Source organism: Schistocerca piceifrons, chromosome 1 (genome assembly GCF_021461385.2).
Source record: "Schistocerca piceifrons isolate TAMUIC-IGC-003096 chromosome 1, iqSchPice1.1, whole genome shotgun sequence".
In the NCBI taxonomy this organism is placed as follows: Eukaryota; Metazoa; Arthropoda; class Insecta; order Orthoptera; family Acrididae; genus Schistocerca; species Schistocerca piceifrons.
Genome location: NC_060138.1, coordinates 598,312,218 through 598,333,048, shown reverse-complemented (window position 1 = coordinate 598,333,048; position 20,831 = coordinate 598,312,218). Strand labels below are relative to the sequence as shown.

The 20,831-nt window shown below is 38.5% G+C and overlaps 1 protein-coding gene across 1 annotated transcript in view; it reads right to left on the bottom strand.

Annotated features, from left to right (window-relative positions):
• Positions 1 to 20,831, bottom strand: part of LOC124755559 (otoferlin-like) — a 461,140-nt gene that overhangs the window by 100,607 nt on the left and 339,702 nt on the right. Inside the window, exons 25-29 of the mRNA XM_047249045.1 lie at positions 15,478 to 15,593; positions 10,482 to 10,625; positions 3,114 to 3,362; positions 2,428 to 2,562; positions 1,615 to 1,886 (exon numbers count right to left, since the gene is read on the bottom strand). Of these exons, the coding sequence (XP_047105001.1) occupies positions 1,615 to 1,886; positions 2,428 to 2,562; positions 3,114 to 3,362; positions 10,482 to 10,625; positions 15,478 to 15,593 (916 nt within the window). The remainder of the gene's footprint in view (positions 1 to 1,614; positions 1,887 to 2,427; positions 2,563 to 3,113; positions 3,363 to 10,481; positions 10,626 to 15,477; positions 15,594 to 20,831) is intronic.

Here is a 20,831-nt window from a genome sequence, read left to right as displayed (position 1 = left end):
GGATATCATGGGTTTGCTACATATGGAGGGTAAAATGGAGGTATAATGCAACAAAAGATGTCCAAATACTACACAGTTTATTGGAATGTTAACATGCATAATTAATTTCTGAATGCATTTACAGAGGCAAGTTGCCACAAAAATGCCTATGACCAAAAACTCTCAACCAAGTCCCCATCACTTATGAAAGTATTACAAGTATGCACAAGGGGTACCCACTTCCATGTTTGGGGAATCAATTTATCCATTTTTTTTTTTCTTAGGACAATGTCAGAAAAATTGTTAATGTTCTTGAAGTATGGTGAATGGGACTAATCTAACACTGTGATCAAGGAAATATGCAAATAAAAGTAAATGAACTTGGTGGTACTGTAAGTGTATCTAATCTAACATGATGATTAAAACAAAATACAATTGCAGTACAAATAAACTTGAGGTACAGTGGGTGAGCTAATCTAAAATAGTGATAAAAGCAAAATACAATACACAATAAATGAACTTGAGGTACCTTAAATGGAGCTAATCTAGCATGGTGACTAATGCAAATACAAAATGCAAATAAATGACCTTGAGGTTCATGGATGAAGCTAATCTAACACAGTTGGGGATTTCAGTCTTTGTAGGCCACACCTGTGGTGCCACAGTGGTTTGTACATAGTTCACAAGAAGATGTTGGATCTTGTCACACTTGCTATAATTTAACTGGTTGCGTGAAGTGGATACTCTACACTCAGGACATGAGACCACAAGGCGGGAGCTGAACAATGTTTTCTTGAAGTATGGTATCAATCTCGCCTACTACTTCTCTGTAGATGTCATGGAATCCTGCTATGCTATTCACTTTATAGAAACACAAAAACAACTCACCACTGATGCCTTCCTGGGTCCTGTGCCTATCTGATAGCACTATGGCAAGCTGTTCAGTTCTGATAATGAAATAACTTGTACATAAATTCAACACAAAAGAAACACTATGTTACTGCATTTGTCATTTTGACAGCTCGGTGTTGTTGCAGGAAGTGTTGGGAGTTGGGGATGCTTCCTGTAGCACATGTTAGCAAAAACCACACATGCACTGCAGCGAAGAGGCATGTGGCAAGGAAACTCTTTTCCTCAAATGCATACAGTTCATGTTGCATTTGTTGATGGGCAATGCATTGTCTGCTGCAGCATGAGATTGTCTGCTAGAGCAGATAGGTAATGGGAATGAATGCATAGTAGTGCATCACTATAATACTACTTCAAGTTCTCATACACAGGTACAAAAAAACAGCACTCAAACTGAGCTAAATAAAATGCTATATTTCTGAGTTATCAGTAATTAAAAGTTGTACTACAACAGAATCATCAAAATACTAGCTGTACTGTTGTACATTGATAATTACCAAGTTAAGATAGTAATGTTTTCAGAAGATTTAAAAATAATTAGTATGAAACTACAAAGGTAATTGTTATTACTGGGAGAAACATTATTTTATTTTATTGTTTTTACATTTTAGCAGTTAACTATTTCCTGCTTCATTCATCAATAATGTATTAATTATAGAAACACACTTGTTGGGTAACTGAGCACAAATAATCATCAAAAAAAGTTTTACTGTGATTTATACTTACTTCCCAAAAACAGGGTTCAGCTGTTTGGATATGTAGTTTTCCTTATCACTGATTCTCTTATTCCCAAGCTGAAGAACAATGTATGGATCTGCTTTCCCATTTAGGTCCATTGGATGAAGATCTGTAGCTTTCACAATGTAAACACGGACAAGTACATGTATTGGGTCATTTGATGGAAGACCTTGGAAAAATCCATACTGTGGATCAAACCCCATTATTGTATGATCTTCAATGTCTTTTGGCAATGGCCACTTGTAAACTTTGATAGCTCCCTGTGAAATAATAGACTTATTCTTAGTTTCATTCCTCTCAATTAATATCAACCATTTTTCATTAAAACTTCCCAGCCAAGACATCTTCCAAGATGAAACAACAATAATTGAAGCTACCAGTGTTTCATCTTTGAAGATGTCCTCTGCAAATAGAGATGAAAAGTCAGCAAATATCTTTGTGCACTGGCCATGCTCTTTTGACCAGAATTTTTAACGGAAGTATCAGCTGTGAAAGCCTTCACTGAGTTATATTATCAATAACTATTAGAAAACCAGTCATGAATCCTGAGACACTGATTAGACACTGGAGAGAGTTAAGAGTTAGAGCTACACAGGATGTCCAGGGAGAAACAGGTCAGACTACAATTACGGTACACATTTTTTTCCAATTTTTTATCTTAAATGTACAGTTACATGTTTTTTTTTCATTCACAGTGACTAAAGTATTATTTTATTATCTATCTGCTACTAATTTTAACTATTTACAATGTTTTCTTTTTCTGTTATGTAATTCTTAAATTTTAGTATTGATGGTTCTTACTTTGAATGTTCCAACAACGCGGCTTTCATCTTCTGTGTCATCACCAGTTTTTTTTCCTCTGTACAGGTCAAATGTGAGAAGCCATTCTTTAAAACCATTGTACTCTGGCTGCATTTCAAGTTCATTTGGATAGATCTGCCAAGAAAAATCAATAAAAGCTGTTGTTACAACATATGTAGCACCATCACAGGTTTGTGTGCATATATACATTTGTGTGTGTGTGTGTGTGTGTGTGTGTGTGTGTGTGTGTGTGTGTGTGTGTGTGTGTGTGTCTACTGCTGACAAAGGCCTTAATTGCTGAATGCTTTAATTGTGTGAATCTTTTTATTGTGCCTATCGCGACTCGGCATCTCTGCTATATGGCGAGTAGCAACTTTCCTTCTCTGTTATTGTTAGATTCCATCCTGGATTTTCCATTGTTTGATAGTAATGTTTTGAATTACACTTGTTTTATTTATCTTACATTGTTACTGTTAATCATAATTATCATTAAAGAATAAATACACTGAAAAGTAAATAACAGAGTGAAGACTTTGCAATGGCCTTGCAATGTTTATGGTTATCTGTATTGCAAAATATTGTTACAGCTTGAGTTTGCAAAATAAATATTTGATATTATGGGCTATTTTTAATCAGACATGAAAAAACAATTACATGGGCTGGTGATAAAAAAATATATTTCTTGCCTTCATTATTGCAGTTTGAAGCTCACTTCTCCTTCTCATACTTTTAGGGCTGAGACGAGCCACAAATTTTGCAGCTGTTGATGTTCCTTTCAATGTGTGTTTCTTTTTTTCAGTGCTTCTATCACTGCCAGTCCATGAAATATCTCTATTAGATGGCTGAAACCCACTATTTTCCTCAAAGTATATTGGCAAAGATCCATTTTGCTGACTGTGCATCTGTGCAACCTCTTTACGATGTTCTTTACTTTCCTGGACAGATTATTTACATCATAATTGTTGATATAAACAATAACTGATAATCAACATATAAATTAAAGATTTAAAGTTAAAAATAATATAAAGTAGCATCTGATTCAATGGGTATACACTATCTAAAAAAATACAACAAATACTGATGGTTAAAAAAATTAATTACCAACCTGAATAGTTTAAAAAAAAGGTATAAGAAAAAACAGAAATTCCACAAGAAGATTTTAATTGGATAATTTTTCACAATTTTTGTAAAGGTCAAACTCAACAATAATGCCTCCTGCCACTTTGGTAAACTTTTGGTAATAAATTATCTCCAGAATGGACTATTTACAATTGGTTTACAGAATTTAATTGTGGCCATGCTTCCATCAGTAATAAATTTTTGAAGCTCAGCCAAAATTGAATAGTCCATGGGTGTACTGTCAGTACATAGTGTCCAGTGAATACAATATTCTGGTGATCAGACATGTCACCATCATCCAGTGTGCTGATGAACTGACCTTCTAGGGATGCACGGCTGACAAATTTCTTTCTTCTGCAGGATGCCCCACACATGGCTTGTGCCATAGTGCAAGTGTCGATAGTCAAAGATGCAATTGTGTTGGTGAATGTATCTGTGTGTCGATGGTCAAAGATGCAATTGTGTTGGTGAATGTATCTGCTCAATGTGTCAGCATGGATGTAGGCACTCTGTCTGCCCTGTCCACCAGTTTGTTGTGTTTACTGATGTCTTTTTAATCAGACACAGTGTTGGTTCCCAAGCCTTTCTGAGACAGCAGCAGTCCTAGTTGATAAGAGAATTGCTGGTGTGTATTTTGATGACTTTTCAAACAATGCTGTTCTAGAATTTTAACATTTGTGCTAAAATCCCAGTGCATTAATATTCCATTGCAAGAGTCTTGGATAAACAGTGCTGTGTGACTGCTGACTTGTTAGAATACATTAGTCAACTGTGCCATTGGTCTTCTCAGCAGCAATGTTTGTCCAATATAAATCTTCCACTAATGGCATGAATCTGGTATATTCAGGCCTTCAATAATCCTAGGTCAGCTTCGATAGTCTCCAATAATGCCCATGTTTTACTGGGCATACAGAAAAAAGTTTGTATCCAGTGTTTTTTCAGGATGTGCCAAATTTTTCTCCAAAGTACACCACTGTATTGTAAAAAGGCTGTGGCTGCCTCTTTCTCCATAACTTCTTCTACCTCCTCAGGTTGCACTGCAGTGACAGGGCACAGATAGTGCCTGATCTGCCATTCTGATTAATCGTTTTTTCAGAATACAGTTCTGAGATGTTACAGTTACTGGGTGAGAATCTCTGAATCTGCAAAGGTGTGTGCCCTGTCTATTAGCATTTTGAGCATCCCACTTCGCTGTGCAGGATGGAGGTGGATACTGGTCAGTGTGCATTGCTTCCTGGTATACACAATGGCTCAGGGTGCCATCTGTTCTTCTCTTGAACACGACATTCAGAAATGGTCTTCCCTCTGTCTCAGTCTCTATAGAGACTGCTATGGAGCCAGATGATGAATGTGTCATCCACATAATAGAAAAAAAACAGGTTTCCATTTGTATGACTTTAGGGTTCCTTCCTCAATGTGCTCCATATAGAGACAGGCACCCACAGGTTAGAGTGGGCTATCCGTTGGAACACTCTCCTTCTGTTCACAGTATTCTCTGTTAAAAAGAAAATATGTGGAAGTCAAACCATGTGCCCCCAGGAGGTCAACTTGTCAGTGCACCTGATAATGGTGACATATCTGACTGCCGAAATACTGTGTCTACTGCATACCAGTACACCTACAGACTGTTCATTGAATTAATATGCCATGAGAAACTGAAAAGTCATGTTAATGAAAATTGGTTGGCATTCCAATAAACACTGATGTTGTGAGCCATGTAATGAACACATTACACCATGAAATAAAGGCATTCTTAAGCATATCACAGAATGTAGACATTTGACTTCAAATGAATACTCATGATGTCAAAATTTGATTGTTTTGCAGAATATTTGCTACAATACAGCAACTACTTTGTTATGCTATAATTGCATCATTGTCTAATAATATCAAATGTGATCTTTTAGGATTCATCATTTCCTTCAGTTGCTTGTTCATGCTTCAATAATGGTGCTTTGTCTTTCTCTTTACTATTTTACTTTTGAGTATCCTTCTTTCTTTGATACCAAAGTTTTACCAGCTTGTGTTTCACCACTAACATTACATTTTCATTATTTTATTGATCTTCTTTCTTACTTTTCCCCAAGTAAAAATTATGTTCTTGAGATACCACAGTTAAGACAAAGCAGAAATGAACTTGCCAGACAATGTTCTGTATTTTGATATGGGCTGAGGTAGAAATTATACTGTACATTAACACCCACACTCTGCAAAACACTGTGGAGTGCATGCACAGGGCACACCCGTTGTACCAGTTATTATGGTTTTCTTCCATTATATTTATGTATGAAGCACAGCAAGAATAACTGTTTAAATGCATCTGTGCATGTTGTAATTAGTCTGATCTCGTCCTCATGATCCCTATGGGAATGATATGTAGGGGTTTGTAGTACAAAAAGTTTGAGGTTACTATTATGTTGTCTGCAAGATCATTAGTATACAACATCAACAGGAAGGGACCCAAAACACTTCCCTGGGGTACACCCATGGTTACCTCTACATTTGACAATGATTCTCCATCCAAGATAAAACTGGAGGCTTCATGCATCACTCTCTTGACAGCCAAGCATGTTTCATTTAGCCCTATGCTTTGTTTTACATTCATTTTTCAGTAGTCTCGGTTTCTCTGGAAGTTACTTTACAATTGTATGACTGATGCTTGTTTGATGTGTGTGTGTGTGTGTGTGTGTGTGTGTGTGTGTGTGTGTGTGTGTGTGTTTCCCCCGGCATGGATAGCTGGCATTGTCAAACCTTCGCCTTCCATTGCCGGTGGTGGACTGGATCAGAGCTCTCAGCTACAGACTATATGTACCTGGTGTGCCAATGTCCAAGGGCCTTTCTGTGGCCATTACTGCTGCAGTTCTTCCCTTTATACCTGCAACAGTTGTTTGCTCCAGCATGGGAAACAAGGTCTCATTCACCTTGAGGCTTTCTGCTTTCTTGTTGAAGCTATTGTCATATTTTTGTATTTCTACTGCTTCCCTGAAGAAACGGGTGTGACAGCACTGTTCTACAGTGAGAACTTCTGTGTTGGTGAATGTTACTAGCTGGATGGTCTCACAAAGCATATTCTTTGCCACAGCCAATTTATCCACCTGTCTCATCCTACAACACCACTAACACTGGGTGATCCCAGTGTTGGTTGTTGTGCAGTCATTCCAACATACTCTTTTCCACATGTACATGGTATACTGTATATTCTCAATACTGCAAGTAGGTCCATTTTCTCCTTTCCTGATTTGAGACAGTCTTTGACCTTCTTTGCCAGTTGATAAATAGTCTTTCTGTTGTAACTGCACAATATATGGCCGATTATGTCAGCCACACTGGGGCTGTATGGCAAAAAGGCTGTAACCAACATTTCTTGTTCCAGTGTGTCGCTCCTCTGCATTCTGTGAACCAAACACTAAGCATAGATCCAGTGAAGCAGATCTCTTAGCATAGATACAGAGGACACTGAGCAACATTGAAGGCTGAACACCTTGTTTGTAGGGATTACCAAAAATCCGTAAAAATAATGTTACATTAAGACTGACTGTTAGTTCTCCAGGCTCATCGATGTATGAAATGGCAAAACAATTGGCCTCTTTGCTCCAGCCGCACATGGGAAAGACTGACACACACATATAGGACTCAGGATATTTCATTGAGAAGTTGACAAAAGTAAAACTTGGACTAAATGACATTGTGGTCAGTTTTGATGTTGTTTCTTTGTTTGGCAATGTGCCACTCAGTATATCAGTTCCATTTTCCTGCAATACATCATCAGGCTTTTACATATATCTCACCATGAGCTATTTCATGTGCAATGCCAACTTCTGTGAACAGCAGGAAGGCATTGTCATGGGTAGTCCACTCAGTCCAGTAGTGACCAACTTCTTCATGGAACATTTCAAAGCACAGGTGCTGGACTTGGTATCTTTTAAACCTAAGGTGTGGTGCAGATGTGTCAATGGTACTTTCATTGTGTGCAACCATAGTGAGGAACAGCTTTATGACTTCTTAAGAAATCTGAATAGTCTCCATGCCAACATAAAATTTACCCTGGAGGTATAAAAGGATCAACAGTTACCTATTCTAGATGTGCTGATCATGAGGAGTGGTGAGAACCTGGAACATACTGTGGGTTTAAAACTGACAGACATGGACCATTACCTGTACAAAGTGTGAAGTCACCACCCGAGCCAGAAAAGAGACAAGATTAATACCCTTATAATGTGAACAAGATGAATATGTGAGCCATAGCACCCCAGGCATGAGATACAACACATAGAAACAGTTCTGAGGAGCAATGGGTACTTCTCCAGTTACATAACAAGTGTCACAGAATCTAACACTCAGTAGAATGACACATCAGAAAAAGAAATTTGGGTGCAGCCTTTCTACCACACATTTCCAGACTGATGTACATAGTTGGCTGTATATAGTGCATATTCAGTGTAAAGACCATTTATGAACTGACAGAGATGCTCAAAGAGTGTCTCAGATTGGCAAAGGAGGAATGGGACCTGGCTGCAAAGTCAGGAATATACTGTATATCATGTACATGTGGAAAAAAAAATTGTTGAAATGACTGGACAATCAATCAACACCAGGATCACTGAACATAAGTGACATTGCATGTTGGGACAGGTGGAGCAATCAGCTGTTGTGGAGCGCTTCCTATGCAAGAGTAAACACTTAGTAAAATATGATGACACAGAAGTTCTTACTGTAGAGAGGAGTTATCACATCCACTTGTTCAGAGGAGCTATAGAAATGCACAAACGTGACAACAGCTTCAAAAAGAAAGAAGGAAGCCTCAAGCAGAATGGATCCCTGGTTGCTGTGCTGCAGTGAACAACTGTTGCAGGTAGCATTGAGAGAAATGCAGTGGTAATGGCCATACGCTTGGCCTGGAGTGCCAGATACATCTGCAGCTGAGAGCTCAGCTCCAGTTAACCATGAGCAATGGAGGGTGAAGCTTTTACAGTGCCAACCACTCTCTCATGCAGGTGAAACATTAGAAAAATCATTAAACAAATGCTGATTGAAGAACCTAAGACAGAAGCAAACAGGCAATTTGTTAGTCTTTGGAATTTGAGCCATAGTTCCTCTACATGTTTCTGTGTTGAGCTAAAAGTTTCAAGTTCCTCATTCAGTTATGACACTACTGCTTTTCTGTCTAATTTACTGAACTAGTCTTTCCTTCTCAGGCCATGTACTGAGTCTTCCCTCAACTGCTTTCTGGGCAACTTTTTTGAACTCCCTTCTTTTCCTAAACCTCACCAGTCCTATCCATTTTCATGTAACCTTCTGCTAGGAGATGGAGCCACCAGCTCCAAAAGCTTGCCATTTACTTAAGCTTTATATACATTTTCTTCTGCCACCACTTGGTGAGCAGATTTTTTATTTATCCATTAAATTACTGAACGTACAGATCTTTCTTCTTGTTTTAGTTAGCCTTTGTGTTTTGGTATTCTTTGTTGCTACTGCTGCCTCATGGTCAAGTATTGTGTCTTGTCATGTCTACCACCAACAAAACGTACCCCTAATGGTTGTTGATGGGTGAAGTCTCTTCTGATGATTATAGTATGATATTATGCTTAAGAGACTTTCGAATGAGCCAACTGATATTTTTCTAAAGCTCAAAAGGGGAAGTTAGGGCAAGTTAATATATCAGCTAGGTTTCAGAGATAATATTAACAGGCTTTGCAAAGCAGAGGTGACAGTGGTGGTCGATAGAAGATCCAGTTATAATTTTACGCGGACCCTCAATACTGAGTCTTGCTCAAACAGTCTCATACGCAGCTTCAATTTCTATTTTGATGGATTTGATTTAGTTGCCTACTGCAACAAATACACCACCTCCATTTCCCATTAGTGTATCCTTTTGGTGTATGCTTAAATTTTTCCCAAAAATCTCAGTATAATCAACTTTCAGTTTTAACCAGCTTTGAGTACATATATTATTTGAACTTCACTGCCTTTTAGGGAAGCTTAAAACTCTGGTGCTTTGTTGTGAATGCTTTGGCAGTTAACCATTAGGATTTCAAAACTGTTAGCTGTGGAGTGTGTTTCTTTGGATCTTACACCAATACCTCTGTGTTTCCTACAGCTATTGTTATCTAGATGGTATGAAGAATTGCCAAATCTAAAAAAATCTGTGTGTGCACCTCATGCACAATCAGCTACCATGGTACAAGCCTCTGATGTGTAGTGCACACCTGAACCATATATGCGTAAAATCTAATTTATGTAACATGTAATTCATGTAACATCTAAACATCAAATTCAGTTGTGGAGTACAGAACAACTCTTTGTCTGTTAATTAGATGTAATAATGGACATGCTGTCATTGTTTTTTGAGGCCACACATCCAACTATGATTATAAATTGTTTGTAAATTTATTCTTAATACAATTTTACTTTCTTCTGTTGCTCAGTTTGCCTCTTTAGTTCAGTAAGTTTATCTGTGGTGATTGGTAGGTAAATCCTGCCTACTAATTGCAGAACTAGGAAGGCCTGATTTGTGGACACTAGGTGTGCTTGACTAAAGTTAAACACAGGGTTTTGCCTTTTGCAGGCAAAATAGCTGTAAGTGATTGTGCAGCATCGTCTTTTTAATGCTTGCAGTAGTAATATAGCATAGTCAAGAAACATGGTCAAAATTGGAATTTTGCAGAAGTCTCACAAGGGGAAGTTAGGGCAAGTTCATATATGTCACCTCAGTTTTAGAGATAAACATTAACTGGCTTTGCAAAGCAGAAATACATGCTGGGAAACAACAATAAGTTAGAAGTTTCAATGACTCCCGAATACAATATGAAATTAATTTCACACACACACACACACACACACACACACACACACACCACCACCACCACCACCACCACTGCCACTGTCTTTCATTGATTTATTTATCTCTTAAAATAAGATTAGTGAAGAGTTTATACCTCTATCATGGCTTCCACAGAGGCAAAATACTTGGTCCACCAGTCGCGATTGCTTTCATCATTATCTGCTTCATCAATACTTTGTTTTCTTTTTCTGTTTGCCTCTGTTTTCAGGTCCTTTTTTGATGGTATATGGCCTGTACCCTGTAAATAAAATGTTTATTTGGATTTTGTAATACAATAACAATTAATCAAGTAACCTTGGAGATACACCATAATTTAATTGTAACGATGAACAACTTTCAATTCATAAACATATCTTAGTTATCACATCTCGTGTTACACTATAATGAATGTATGAAAGAAGAGGAGTCAAAATGTCAAGAGAGCATGAGGTGCTGGATGTAGAGTGGGCCACTATCTTGTCAGAATATTGATGACAACAGTCTCGAGACCCAGCAGGAAATGCAAAGGAATGCAAAACTTCACTCAATACGCTCAGGAAAGCCTGAACAAAGATAATATAAGAGGTACTTTCAAGATCAAACTGATCAACCATTTTGAAGAATTGGTGATTGACGAGAATGGAAACACAGAGATAGGTCAAAATTGGAAGGTGGTTGCAGATGCAATTACAAAAAAAAAAAAAAAAAAAAAAAAAATTCCCAAGAAGTAATTCCAAATTAAAATAAGGGTAAACAAGGGTGATTTGATGAGGGATGTGAAGAAGCTATCTGAGAGAGACAGCACACCAATTTACTATCAGTAACAAGTAGTATGCAGGAAGAAGGAAAATCGAAGTCCAAAGAAATACAACAGCAGTAATAGGCCACACTGAGGAAAGCAAAGAGAAGATTTGTAAGAAACATAATGGAGGAAACCCAGCAAGACTTGATGGAAATAGATGTAAAGAACTATGTAGGAAAGCAAAGAGGTTTAAGGGAGATTCAAAGCACCAACACCAATTTAGGAAAGACACCAATGGAAGGATGCTAACAGAGGATCAAAGCACTGGAAGAAGATAGTTGAACATCTCAGGAATCTATTACATTGCAAAGGACCAACTGAATTATTCAAGTTTACTGACCCAATAACAGTGCATCCAGAAAATACTTCACTGATCATTGTGGACATAAGGGAACAGGTTAAAAACCTTAAGAATGGCAAGAGTCCAGAAGAGACTGGATTTGCTGCTGAACTTCTCAAGGCTGCAGACAGAGCCCTCTTCTCCAAAATCCACAAGCTAATTGCGTCAGTCTTGACAGATCAGTCAATACCAGAGAAAAGGAAGTTAGCTGTGATATATCCCACACATAAAAAGGAAGATAAATTGGTATGTGACAACATAACGACACTGCACTATTCAGCATCTGCTACAAGATGATCTCCAACTGTCTACTAGAATGAATCAAACCATTGACAAAGAAATAACTGGAACTATGGACCAATTCTTTGTCTTGAAACAGGTTTGTTTGAAAACATATGAATATGGCAGAGAATTATATCTTCCCTTCACAGATTTCAAGAAAGCTTACAATAGTGTCCATAGACTGTGTCTTTTTACAGTTATGACATAATATGGCAAACCAAAGAAATTGGTGAGAACAGTAGAGATAAATTTCAATGATGCAAAAGCTAAGGTCAAGATAAGCAGTAAAATGACAGAAAGTTTCCAGTGTGTACACGATTAAGAGAAGAAGATGAATTCTGGCTGGAGCAGCAGAGAAAGCAGTTGTGTGCATCAAGTGTGCTTGCTTTTGTGAATGTATGTGTGTTTCTTTCCTGAATAAAGATTCAGCTGAAATATCAAAGTGTAACACTTTTTTTGTTGTGGCTGTCTGCAACTTAATGTGTCATCTTTATGGTGAGTAGCAATCTATTCTTTTCATAATATTGTTGATATTCCAACTCGGACTTTTCATTGTGTCAACTGGATGATCAAATGTTTATATTGAATGATACTACTCAGACATAAAGTTTACATAAGATTTCCTTTATTACATGCAAAACAAAGATACTCATCTAGTTGGTAGTGTGGGTCGGCAATCAATATTCTTTATAGTCTGGCTTTAAATTTTGCTCTGGGGAGTGATGTGACTGATCTTGGTAATGCAATGGCTAGCCTCAATCCTGAATACAGTGGGCTTCTTTGACAAAGTACACTTCTAGTGGGATGAAACCGATCTTTGTTTCTGGTGTTGCATTTATGCAGCTCATAGTTTACATTTTACATTAAGTGTTCAGGCCAACAAGATTGATTTAAAAATATACATATTTATAACAGTCAATGCCCCAGCTCTAGCAATCTAGGGCAAGGAGGTAGGTTGTAGTACATGTGTATCATTGCAGCATGTTATAAGCATATTTATTGCAAATGTATCAATTTTAGCCAGTTCGCTTGCCAGAGAGTGAACATGCATATTCCATTGAAGTGTATCTTGTATTGTTAACCCCAGGAATCTTACATAGTTTTCTTTGATGGCAGTGTCAGTTTCAGTACACAACTGAATTTCAAAATCGATCTCGTTTGCAGGATTACTGCTGTTTTCTTGGTGCTGACACTAAGATGACTTTCACTGAAGTACTGAATTATTTCATTTTTGATACAGCTGCACAATATTTCTAATTTGTCATAATATTTATGCTTGCTTACAACAGATGTATCTCAAGCATATAGAATTATGTACCCCATAATTTATATCAGATCTGTTTGTACCATTTGCCATTTTTAATAGCACAAACTGCTTTCTCTTAGTTAGATAAGTTTTTATTAGATAATGATTAATGCCTCTGATGCCTATGTTCCCGAACTGTTCTAGGAGTACTGTTATACTGACACAGTTGTATGGGTTTTCAAGATCAAGGATTATTTCTATAACATATTCCTTCTTTTCCACAGCAGATGTTACCTCATCAATAAACTGTCCACCATCTACCACAGTTGATTTGTCTCCGATGAAGACATTCTGAGTCTCAAAGATTAGTTTATGCTTTTTTTTTTAATGTGACAATTTTACTGTATATGACCTTTTCTATGATCTTTGAGAAGACGGGAAAGACAGAAACTGGTTTGCAGTTTTCTATTTTCACTCAGACTCATTTCTTGTGAACTTGTGTCAGCAGCGCTATTTTCAACAGGTTAGGAAAATTTCCTGATGTTAAGATACTATTAATTGGAATGGAGAGGGGTCCAGACATGATGCCAATGCAGAATTTTAGGCTGTTCATATTTAGCCCAGCATACCACACAGCCTTAGAATTTCATGATGTCTTTGCTATGCTTTTTATTTCAATGGTGTTGTTGCAGTGAGGTACACACTGTATGTAGAAGCACTACCCTTAAACTTATATTTAAGGTTATTGAACACATCACTGATAGATTTACCAGCAGAAGAGAAATATTCATTAAAGTTATTTCAGTATTCTGTTGGCATTCTATTGTAGCACCAACGTGGTTTACTTCGAGGTCATTAATGAAATTACCCTTGATAACTCTTTGTTTTGCAGTATCCTGCTAATGAAACAAAGCCTGCTACCTGTTTTACATACATGTGATCATTCCATTTAATATCCATGCAAATTATTACTCTGACCAATTCCAGTTGTGACTCGATGATATTTTGGTCATAGGACACTTTTTTTATCTGGCGGAGTGCACAGTTTTACATGCAAGTTTAATAAATGTTGGTGTGGTACCAAGTCAAATGATTTTATAAGTCAAGAGGTACCGCATCCACCAGATTTTATTGGTCGATGGTTTCCAGGATATCACGTGAGGAAAAGTGGGTTGGGCTTTGCATGACAGTATTTTTAAATCCATGCTGGTTGGTATGGAGGAAGTCATTCTGTTTGAAACACTTCATTTGACGTTATGTATCCTATGAGAGATTCATGTTGAACTATCCATGACAATTTGGGTCAGGAATATGACATTTTTCAGGTATACTACTACAATTATCCCAAAACAGCATTTCTCTATTGTAATAGCTTCAAAGAAACATGCCTTTTGCTTGCTGCAAGTTAAGTTATTTATTTAACTTTTATAAGATAAATAAAAAACAAAAGACATTTTTCTTTTATACTGCAATTTGTATACAGCTGCTACAAAAACTTGTTTCTATACTGTGTTTTGTGACATCCAGCAGATATAAATTTTCCAGTAGTAGAGGGACTCTTATCATTCTACAGTATTGTTACTTGATATATGTAGGAATTCTGCATGAATTGAATGCAGCATTTTCTAACAATCTGTTTTATGGATGTCATTGATATCGTACATTAGCAAAGGTTAATGGTAACTCATGACTCATCTTTAGGGATGTTCCTAGAATCTTTGAGAATCTGTGACCCTAAAATGGACTCCTAACACTTCCATTGCTTGTCCACATACATGCACAGGTATTTGCTGAATGTAACAGCTTTACATATTTCTGATTTATAACCTTATTTTCAATGTAGACTCCACTATTACAAAACTACAGTCAAGATTTCACCACACCACACCACATAACAGTGACCAGTGTATACCCACTGTTAACCTTATAGCTATTGAGGAAATCTATAGTGATTTGCATATTAGATGGGCAGAGAGATACTACTGATAATAAATCTCATTTTTAATTATTTCATAATGTTTTAGTCATACTGCGTTGACCACATCTTTGTGTGGCCGTTCCACTTGCACCAGTTACGTATTAAGTCCTGGAATTAGTCATTCAACATAATGCTTTTTTCTTGGCTAACCACAATATTGAGAGACGTGACATCTAAACAGGTACCTGACTTTTAGCAATGTCTGCAACATCATTCTCAATTTGTAAATGGAATTTTAGCATAATTTGTTAATGATAACAGCTATGCAAACTAAAATGTTAAAACAACAGACCAAAGGTGGATAACAAATGTCATCCAACATAAATTACTTGTTTCTTACTATGCCACTTCACTTGTGTCAGACACAGATTTTTTGTTTGCTGTCACAACTCAATCAGTAAAGCTACACACAAATGAACTTCATTGCAACTTATTGGAAATTACAAGCTTGCAACATACTTACATAATCTAAAATGATAGGCATATCTTTTGGCAGAAGTGGACTGTTTTCCTTATTGTCATTGTCAATAATGACAAGGTTGTTTCCTCCTTGTTGACCTGAGCTGTTTGGATCCATGTCTGAAATGAAAATATTATACTTAAATTACAATGTTAGGAGTGAAAACATTTGTAAAAACTAGTAGTCTCCAGGATATTGGACAAAAAAAAAAAAAAAGATGTTGCTTCATATTAGAATGTAAGTGATTCAATAAGAGAATTATTTTATAAAAACAGGGGTCCTATTTTCTCTCTTTCTGGGATTTTAAGGACGTTTCATGAGCAAGGACAGAGACAGATAATGTCCAGCTGGCTTAATCCATGTGATCAAAATTCTATTTCTTGGCCTAAGATATAAAACCAACTGTTTATCTAAATTTCTTTCAGACAGGTATAATGGTTGCAACATAAAATGATCAACACATTTTTAAGCTGTCCTTTCTTTTACCATAATTTCATTGTTCCCATGCCACAAGAGCCAACAGTAAGCTTGAGAAGACATCTTTTAATTTTAATGTATTCAGTACTGAACACTGTGTGTTGTGCTCTATATACCATGCAAAGGAGCTCTTTATCCATAAATATTACAAAATTAAGAAATGTAACAATATTAGGAGAAAGAAAGTTGCTACTCACCATATAGCAGAGATTGTGAGTTGCAGAGAGACACAACAAAAAGACTCTCACAATTAAAACTTTTGGCCACTAAGGTCTTAGTCAACACTAGATATACACATGTGCGTGCGCGCCCACACACACACACACACACACACACACACACACACACACACACACACGCAAATGCAACTCACATACGACTGCAGTCTCAGGCAGCTGAAACCACACTATGAGCAGCAGCACCAATGCATGATGGGAATGGCGACTGCGTGGGGCTAAGGAGGAGTCTGGGGCAGGGAGGGAGAGGGATAGTATGGTAAGAGTGATGGACAGTGAAGTGCTGCAGGTCAGCCAGAGGTGGGGAGGGGGAGCAGGAAATAGCAGAAAAGAAGAGAAATAAAAAGACTGGGTGTGGTGGTGGAATGCTGGCTGTGTAGTGCTGGAATGGGAACAGGGAAGGGGCTGGATGTGTGAAGACAGTGACTAACGAAGGTTGAGGCCAAGAGGATTACAGGAATGAAGGATGTATTGCAGGTAAGTTTCCCACCAGTGCAATTCAGAAAAGCTGTTGTTGGTGGGAAGGATCCATATGGCACAGGCTGTGAAGCAGTCATTGAAATGAAGGATATCATGTTTGGCAGTGTGCTCAGCAACAGGATGGTCCACTTGTTTCTCGGACACAGTTTGTTGGTGGTAATTCATGCAGACAGATAGCTTGTTGGTTGTCATACCTACATAGAATGCAGCACAGTGGTTGCAGATTACCTTGTAGACCACATGACTGGTTTCACAGGTAGCCCTGCCTTTGAAGGGATAGGTGATGTTAGTGATCGGACTGGAGTAGGTGGTGGTGGGAGGATGTATGGGACAGGTCTTGCATCTAGATCTATTACATGAGTATGAGCCATGAGGTAAGGGACTGGGAGCAGTGGTTGTGTAAGGATGGACAAGTATATTGTGTAGGTTCGGTGGACGGCGGAAGACCACTGTGGGAGGGGCAGGTTATACAACCCAGCTCCCAATCCCTTACCTCATGGCTCACATCCCTGTGCTAGGCCTAGAGGTAAGACCTGTCTCATACAGTCTCCCACCACCATCTACTCCAGTCCGACCACTAGCATCACCTATCTCATCAAAGGCAGAGCTACCTGTGAAACCAGTCATGTGGTCTACAAGCTAAGCTGCAACCACTATGCTGCATTCTATGTAGGCATGACAGCCAACAAGCTGTCTGTCCACATGAATTACCACCAACAAACTGTGGCCAAGAAACAAGTGGACCACCTTATTGCTGAACACACTACCAAACATGATGCCCTTCATTTCAATGTGCCATATGAATCCTTCCCACCAACACCAGCTTTTCTGAAATGTGCAGGTAGGAACCTTCCCTGCAACGCATCCTGCGTTCCTGAAACCCTCCTGGCCTCAACCTTCATTATTCACTGTCCTCACCCATTCAGCTCCTTCCCTGTTCTCAATCTAGCACTACACAGCTGTCATTCCACCACCACAGTCTTTTATTTCTCTCCTGTTCTGCTAATTCTCCTCCCAACCCCCTCTCGCCAGCCCAGCCCCCCGCTCCCCCCCCCCCCCCCTCCATCAGACCTGCAGCATTTCACTGTCCACCACCCCCACCATACTATCCCTCCTCTCCCCACCCCAGCCTCCTCCTTACCCCCATCCAGTCGCCACTCCCATCATGCACTGGTGCTGCTGCTTCAGTCTTGTAGTGTGGTTTCAGTTGCCTGAGACTGCAGTCATGTGTATTAGTTGTGTTTGCACGAGTGTGCATGTGTGTGTGTGTGTGTGTTTGTGTGTGTGTGTGTGTGTGTGTGTGTGTGTGTGTGCATCTAGTGTTGACGAAGGCCTTAGTGGCTGAAAGCTTTAATTGTGAGAGCCTTTTTGTTGTGCCTATCTGAGAGTCAGCATCTCCACTATAAGGTGAGTAGCAGCTTTCCTTCTCATAATATTGTTACAATCCATCCCAGATTTTCTACTGTTTAAATTTAACAAATGTGTAATCATTTCTTTCTACCTTCTTTGTTCTTCATTAGTTCACATAAATAATTTCATTTTGTTCTTCTTTCCCACTCATTAGAATGGCTCTGAGCACTATGGGACTTAACATCTGTGGTCATCAGTCCCCTAGAACTTAGAACTACTTAAACCTAATGAACCTAAGGACATCACACACATCCATGTCCAAGGCAGGATTCGAACCTGCGACCATAGCGGTCACGCGGTTTCAAACTGAAGCGCCTAGAACCGTATGGCCACACCAGCCGGCATTCATCAGACCTGATCCCCTAACTTGATAATGTTTTTAATAAAAGTCAACATTATGGGATGAATAATTGATAACTATCATGTATAGAACAAGCAGTTTCATGAGATAACTACTGTCTGAATGTGTAATATAAAGGATATTTGGAAATAATGTCTACTTCCATTCAACATGGAAAGTAGTGGAGGCAACAGAATAGTTACTACAGTGATTCATGCGTTAAGTGAGTGTGCTTACAGCTGCAATAGCAAGACAGACATGTTGCATTTCATTTGCTATAGTCATCATCATTATTTTGGACAGTTTCCAGCCTCTGGCTGGGTCTGTATGGAACATAAGCCTATCCATCGTCATCTGTCTTGTCACCATCTCTCCGTCTTCACCTTGGTCCAGTCTTCTCCTTTCTTTTGGATGCATTCCTCTACTCCTTTCAGCCATCTATCTCTCGGTCTTCCTCTTGGTCTCTTTCCTTCCAGTTTCATCTAGTGTATCCTCCTGGGTATCCTCTTTCCTCCATTCTCTTAACATGTACATACCATCTCAGCCTTGATTTCTCTATCTCCTCCTGTAATGGTTCCACCTTCATTAACTCTCTGATCATATCATTTCTTAACCTGTCTATCTTTGTCACTCCAATACTGTTTCTCAAGAATTTCATCACACTAGCTTGTACTTTGCTTTTCTCTCTTCCTTTCATAACCCACATTTATGATTCATATGTCAGGATCGGGACACAGTATGACTGGTACATAACCTTTTTACTGATTTGAGGTACATCCTTGCTCCATATCAGGCTTCTAACACTCTTCTGAAATGCTTCTGCTTTTCTCACCCCCTCGTTTATTTCTCTGTCATTTTTTCCATCTTCCTGTATCAGGCTTCCTAGGTACTTGAGACTCTCTACTCTCCTCAACCGTGCCCCACCAATGGTTATTCTCCTTCTTTCTTGTTGTGCTAATCATCTCACTCTTACCTATACTAAATTTCATCCTATAATCTTGTACTGTTCATTCCCATATGTCCAACTGCTCTTGTACTTCCTCCTCCTTATTCCCCCAAATCATCAGATTATCTGCAAACACCATAGCTTTCATATTCCTTTCACCAGTTACTTGTGCTACTGTACTCATTATATCATTCATCACTACAATGAAGAGTAATGGTGAAAGTGCACTTCCCTGCCTCAACCCATTCTTCTGTTCAATCCAAGCTGATCTCTCTCCTCCCACTTTCACTCAGCTCACATTTCCATGGTACATTTCCCTTATCCTCCAAATAATCTGTTTTGCTACTCCTCTGTTCTCCAGGACTTTTCACACTTTGCTTCTATGTGCACTATCATACGCTTTTTCAATGTCCGGAAAGGTCATTAGTAGATCTATTCCATATTCATGGTGCTGTTCCTGCAGTTGTCTTTAGACCCACCGTAGACCTTCCTGTTCTGGAGCCATGTTGCTCTTCTCTCATTCTTCCTTCTAATTTTGCCTGAATTCGTGTTTCCAAATTTTCTCAAAAATCTTTGCCCAATGACTCATCAATGTTATCTCCCAATAGTTCCTGCACTCTTTTCTATTTCCCTTCTTAAAGATCAGGACAATTATTCCCTTCTTCCAGTCTTCTGGGATCATCTTCTGTCTCCACACAATTTTCATTACTCGATATAGCCATTGTATCCCCACATATCCAGCTGCTCTCACCATTTCTACACTTAGCCTCATCCAGACCTGGTACTTCCCTCCCTTCATCTTGTCCAATGTCTCTTCCACTTCTCCCCATGTAAGGTCTTTTTCTATTTGCTGTTCCAACTCTTTTTTTTCTCCTCAGCTTGTTCCTCCTCATCCAGGTCTCCATTTGGGTTCAGTAGTTCTTCAAAATACTCCTTCCACATATTCTTGAGTTCCTTTTTATTCTCTACATCCTGTCCACTTTTGTTCACCATTCAAGTGTAATCTGTCATACCACTCTTCCTCTTACTTTTAATTATCCCATATAACACCTTTTTTGAACCTTCACTGTACTCCTCCATCATTCTGGTCCACTGTTCCATCCACTTTCTTCTTTCATCCTCCACCACTCTATATGCTTCTTTCTTGCTTGCCTCTTCTCTTGTCTTTACCATTCTCTTTTGGAAACATTTGCCTACAGTAGCCATTCAATCTAAGTGTTGCAACTTAAAACCCATCAAATGTGAAATCTGATCTCTCAAAAACCTCAGCACTGTGGACTTTTACTCTGAGATTTGTGTTGTGTAATATGGAATGAATGTGGTTAGCAGAGGTGGTAGGCATAAATGGTGTCATTTGTGTAAAACTGGGTTGATGCCACAGTCAGCAATAAACTGGTACAGAAAAGTGTTACAAAATTCCTGAATATTGGTGTTACATGATATTTTATGTGTTTTTAACCATTTTCCA